At 47.1% G+C, this 6,000-nt stretch overlaps 1 protein-coding gene across 5 annotated transcripts in view; it reads left to right on the top strand.

The window, feature by feature from the left end:
• Positions 1-354: 354 nt before the first annotated feature.
• ORC5 (origin recognition complex subunit 5) overlaps positions 355-6,000 on the top strand; it is a 129,640-nt gene continuing 123,994 nt past the window's right edge. For 2 of the 5 annotated variants that reach the window (XM_045001881.1, XM_045001882.1), the window contains exons 1-2: positions 825-1,623; positions 2,624-2,813. In XM_045001881.1, the coding sequence (XP_044857816.1) occupies positions 2,703-2,813 (111 nt within the window). In that variant the 5' untranslated portion in view covers positions 825-1,623; positions 2,624-2,702. Of the gene's footprint in view, positions 460-604; positions 625-824; positions 1,624-2,623; positions 2,814-6,000 lie in introns of those variants that run through there. The other 3 variants (XM_045001879.1, XM_045001880.1, XM_045001878.1) reach the window with 3 other exon arrangements.

Genomic DNA, 6,000 nt, shown 5'->3' with positions numbered 1-6,000 from the left:
CCCGGGTTGCTCCCCCTCTACCCCCATCCCATCTGCCACCCCCGAGTGCTCCCGCTCAGCTGCTCCCCATCTTCCCCCATCCCCATCTCTGCCACCCCCGGCTGCTCCTTTTCCCCTGCGGCTGCTCCGCCTCTTCCCCCAGCCCAGCCCCCTCTGCTGCCACCTCCACCGCCCCCGTCTTCCCCGTCCCACCCCGGCACCTGCCAACCCGCGGGCCGCTCCGCCTCCTCCCCTTCAGCGCCGCCCAGGCCTAGGAGGCACAACCCCCCCTCCCCCGCCCTTAACCTCGGGTATGGGCACAATATGGGCGCTGATGCTTGGAGACTTCAATTTCCTAACGCGCATGTGCGCACAGTTGGCACGTGCGCATTCAGGGGCCCATGGGAGCAAGGTGCGCCTGCGCAAGGGCCGGCGCTCGGTTCGGAGTCAGCGCCTGGCAAGGCGGCGTGTCGGGTGCGGGTGAGTGGCCGGCTCTGAGGCGGGAGTGCGCGTGCATCCTGCCTGGGCCCCGGCTCAGCGAGCGGGGCGGGGACCGGGAGGGGAGCGTCAGGGCTGCCCCGCCACTGAAGGAGCCAGAAGGGGAGGGGCAGGATCCTCCCGAACGCAGCCGTGTCCTGGGGGCGGGTGGGCGAGGGGCCCCCACGTCCTGGCGCGGCTGGGGCGGGCTCGGCGTGAGGGGGGAGTTGTGGGGCGAAGTCCTGGCGCGCAGGGGCACGGAGCTGGGGTGGCCGCTGGCGGGATTGCCCGTTCCAGCCGCTTTCCGCTGGCTGTTGGGCTGAAGTGTTGGCAGAGCGGAGGGATGTTTTCATGCAAACTCCGCCCCTCCCCCTTGGTGCTGGAGGGTGGGTCTGGGCCGGGTTCCTACCTGCTGCAAAGGTGTGGGGAGTAATGGCTACAGCCAGGTGCCCCTGCGATTTCCACCTGCGCTGACAATGACAGGGTGCTGGCGGGAGCAGAGGTACACGGTTGAATTCCTTCCTCTGGAATTGAGGGGGAGAGTATATCTGTGGCATTGGTAAAGTAGCCGCCTACCTCAAAGCTTGCAGCAAAGTCTTGATAGGCAGGGTTGGTTGGTTGGTGAGTCCTGGGCCTATTCTGAATCCTGCGTGGGATATAAGGTAGTGCCTTTGGGAGGTGGCAAAATAAGGTGATTGTATTGTTCTCGTGCACTAATGCGATGTCATGACATGGCAGCACAAATAGTGTGATGCCAAGATGCACTTTCACACAATGATACTGGTTTTTTCATGCAGAAGAAATGGGTGGCAAACCTTGAGAATCAGGACTGTTTGGTTCTCCCCCTTCCAGTCCAAGAAGAGGGATGATGTTCATTCTTTCTTTCTTTCATTGTACAATATGCATAAAAAGATTTGCCTCCTGTGGGTATTTTAATGTTTGTAAAGCACTTGGTGTACCATCTTTACATTGATAACACACAGGTCTACCTCTCAGCTAATGAGGTCTCTTGTGTCATCTAGTCCTATCTCCGCTTGTTTTTCTGACATCTCTTCCTGGATGTCCAGTCATCGTTTTAAATTTTGTCTTTTTTTTTTTCTCAGGTTCTCCCATCTGGCCATTTTCTTTATCAGAGTAGACAACACCGCTATTCTCCCTGTTGCTTAGGTAGTATAGCTTTTAGGTGTCATCTTTGACTGGGCCATTGTGTTTTTTATCTTGTCTTTAAAAAAATAATCTTTAAAATCTAGCCTTTTTTTCTCTCTCTCCCTTCCTTCCTCCCTCCCTCCCTCCCCCCCCTAAGTGAAGACTCATCAAACCCTCATCCAGACTTGACTGCTGTAACTTTTGCTTTCCTCAAGTCTATTCAGATTAAAGATCATTTTTCTGGTTTGTCATTCTGATCACGTTGAATCCCTCTTTGAGGTGTCCACCTGCTCCCCATTGACTTCCACATCAAATATATAAGTTTCTTATTGTTACCTTTTAAGTCTCTTCATAACTTAGCCCCATCTCCTAACTGATTTAGTAACCTATTATGATGTCAGCCCCCGCTTTTACTCTGCAAGTGTTCCCATCCCTTATCACCCACCAATCAGCTGCTTGCTTAAACACCTCTATGCGTGCTGCCATGCTGCCCCTTATGCTTAAGGAAAACTCTCTGATAAAATAGTGGCTCTTCAGATATTCATCTTTCATATCCTTCTTTAAGGCTGGTCTCAGCCGTGATGCTTACTAATCTCATTTTTCTAATCATGGCTAAGCAGATGACCAGCTGAGACTATTTCTTTTCTTTTCCCTACTCCTTTACTTCCTATCTTTACCCTAAAAAAATAAAGTAAAAACTAACTGCAATCCATGTAACTAGCAAAGTTGTGACAGCATATTCATTGCTTATTTGTTGTATCCACTCCTTCCCATTTGTTTGTGTCTGTAAGTTGTAAACCTTTGAGGGCAGTTATTCTCTTTTTTATTTCTATTTCTGTATAATGCCCGGCACTATTGGGCCCCAGTTCTGAATGCGGTCTTTGGGTTCTACCACGATATAAGTAACTAATCATCATTGCTATTGGTTACAAAGTCTGATTATAAGAAGAGATTGTCACCTCTTATTTAGTTTACTTTTATTTTCCCACATATGAAAAAATAACATCATTTTATTTTCCAGGTCATCGCTTTGATCCTTCTTGCCTCTTGGAAGGTGACATGCATATTCAGTTAGATGACTGACAGAAACTTGACTCAAAATGCCTAATTTCGAACATCCAGAGTATCCTGAAGCTACCTTGCTTCACTTGGAAAGTATGGTGCCCTGTCGAGAATCCCAAGTGTCATCACTGTTGTCAATATTTGGAGAGGTAGCTCGTTCTATATTGTGTATTTGGGTAGATTATAGATGTTCTACTAAGATGTTTGTTTTGACGGACAGGCTGAAAACAAACTTAAATGTATTATTACTCTGAGCTAGGCTAGCTGTTTACATTGTAATTTGAGATTTTGTCTGATAAATTTGACAACACAACATCTTCTGGGTCGGCAACGTTTTTGAAGTGGTCTGCCGAGTCTTCATTTATTCACTCTGATTTAAGGTTTTGCGTGCCAGTAATAATTTTAATGTTTTTAGAAGGTCTCTTGCTAGAAGTCTCTAATCTATAACTAAACTATTGTATGTAAAGTAAATAAGGTTTTTAAAATGTTTAAGAAACTTCATTTAAAATTAAATTAAAATGCAGAGCCACCCGGGACTAGTGGCCAGGACCCGGGCAGTGTGAGTGCCACTGAAAATCAGCTTGCATGCCGCCTTTGGCACGCGTGCCATAGGTTGCCTACCTGTGCTCTAGCTGCTGTGAGCAAGAGGGAGCTTTATAGCAATTTTTTCCCCTCCTGGCTGCTGTTAGTTGGCTTTCCGCTACCAGTCATTCTTAGCTGCTGTGAGGTGGTGATAGGAAAGATCCTTGCCTCTCTACTCCTCTCACAACTCAGCTTTTCTTGGGTGGCCCTCCTGTATGAATAACTCTGGTACCTGTCTCTGCTGTTGTGCTGGTAGTTTTCCCAACAGAAACAACATGAAACATGATTCTTGATAATTTCATTGCTGCCCATAAAGCTCTGGAATAGTTGCTATAAAACTGACCAGAGACGTGTTTATTTTTACTCTACTGGTGCTTGGCAAAGCTATTGCAGTGGCAAAGGCAATGGAGCTGTTTATCTGCAGACTCTGGGAAGGCAGCATGGTATCAATTTACATTCAGTTAACAATATGTAAATTGATGTTGATAGTTTATCTGGTACTGCATTTGATTTTTACAAGGTGTATATTTATAAAGCTTAAATACTGGATTTTGATGTATTTATTGTAGCTATAAAGGCTGGAAGCTTAATTTGTTTTTAAACAAAAGCTTAAATTCTGAAGAATCTTTATGGCTTAGGCATTCCAATGCTTTCCAGGGTAAGCTTCCTGCTTGCCACTGGAGAGTGAATTTTTCAAGCATTGCCTTCAGAACATATTGAAGACTTACCTTTACTCAGGCACTTGTTTTGAAGTCGTGACCTGAGTGCATGTAGTTTCATTGTTAATCAGAAGATGTTTTCTCTGTTAACTTTGTCAGTTTGGGTGTCTTAGTTAATTTTAAATATGTACAGCTGCCTTAAAGCTACAATGAGCACATTTTCAAAGCATGTAAGTGACTTAGGCTCCTAAAATATGGTTTGGGTAAAATTTTAAATAGCAACAGCCGCAAAAATGGCTACTCAGGCTTTGTGAAACAATAGCAGAGCTTTAGATATAAATTTTTATTAGCCCTTAAAATTATTTATAATTTGATAAAGTTTACCTTGAGAAATATAGCATGAATACTGGGTAACAACCATGGTTTTAGGTATTATGGGTGAGGAAGCTTGCCCCCTCTCTGTCCTTCTCTTTCTCCTCCCATGTTCCAATATCTTCAATCTTAGCCCTTTCGTAACTTGTATTTATCACTACGTAATTTGAGAAATTACACTTTTTTTTTTTGAGTTGTAAGCCTTAATTAACTGCTTTCCATTATAGAAAATATCAGGAGGGTGGAAGTTGATATTCAGCTTTTTGAGTCTAAAAGAGAGTATATCTACACTGCCAAACCCCTCCGCACCCCAAATGCATAGTAAGACTCAGAGCCTGGGTCTACAGACTTGGAATCATGCTACAGTGCTAAAAATAACAGTGCAGACTTTCCTGCTTGGGCTCTGCAACCTGGAAAAGGGGTAGGACCTGAGCCGGACCTGAGCTCCGGCCCAACCGGAAACATCTAAACTGCTATTCCCCATCATTGGAGATTTTTAAGAGCAGGTTAGACAAACACCTGTCAGGGATGGTCTAGGTCAGGGGCTGGCAACCTTTCAGAAGCGGTGTGCCGAGTCTTCATTTATTCACTCTAAGGTTTCACGTGCCAGTAATACATTTTAACATTTTTAGAAGGTCTCTTTCTACAAGTCTATATCAGGGGTAGGCAACTTATGGCACGGATGCCAAAAGCGGCACGCAAGCTGATTTTTTTCAGTGGCACTCACACTGCCCGGGTCCTGGTCACTGGTCCGGGCGTTCTACATTTTAATTTATTTTTAAATGAAGCTTCTTACACATTTTAAAAACCTTATTTACTTTACATACAACAATAGTTTAGTTATATATTATAGACTTATAGAAAGAGACCTTCTAAAAATGTTAAAATGTATTACTGGCACGCGAAATCTTAAATTAGAGTGAATAAATGAAGACTCAGCACTGCACTTCTGAAAGGTTGCCGACCCCTGGTCTATATTATATAACTAAACTATTGTTGTATGTAAAGTAAAAAAGATTTTCAAAATGTTTAAGAAGCTTCCTTTAAAATTAAATTAAAATTCTGATCTTACGCCGCCAGCCTGCTCAGCTCGCTGCCAGCCTGGGGTTCTGTTCACCTAGGCCGGCAGTGGGCTGAGTGGGGCCTGTGGCCGGGATGTTGGCTGGCAAGGGGCCGGGACCCCAGACCTTGGGCGGGGGGGTTTCAGGGGTCATGGCAGAGGGCTGGCTTGTGGGGGGGGGTGTAGGGCAGAAGGCTGGGTGTGTGTGTGTGTGGGGGTTCAGGGGTCAGGACAGAGGGCAGTGGGGGTGTGGGAGTTATAGGGCAGAAGGCTGGATGTGTGTGTGGGGGTTCAGGGATCAGGGCAGAGGGCTGGGGTGTGTGGGGGGTGCAGGGCAGAAGGCTGGGTGTGGGGTGGGGGTTCAAGGGTCTGGGCAGAGGGCTGGAGGGCGTGGGGGATGCAGGGCAGAAGGCTGGGTGTGGCGGGGGATTCAAGGGTCAGGGCAGCAGGCTGAGGTGCTTGGCTCGTGGGGGTGCTCCCAGCCCCCTGCGGCTCATGGCAGGGGGCTGGAAGGGATATGCCCTATTCCACCCCCTTTCCCAAGGCCCCGTCCCTACCTCTTCTCTGCCTCCTCTATGGAGCAGTGAGCACGCTGCCACTCTTCTCCCTCCCTCTTGCAAGGGCCATCAGCTGATTGGCGCAGGGAAGGAGAGGAGGAGGGGC

This window comes from Mauremys mutica, chromosome 1, assembly GCF_020497125.1.
Source record: "Mauremys mutica isolate MM-2020 ecotype Southern chromosome 1, ASM2049712v1, whole genome shotgun sequence".
Classification (NCBI taxonomy): domain Eukaryota; kingdom Metazoa; phylum Chordata; order Testudines; family Geoemydidae; genus Mauremys; species Mauremys mutica.
The sequence above is the reverse complement of the archived record's forward strand: the minus strand, read 5'-3'. Positions and strand labels throughout refer to the sequence as shown.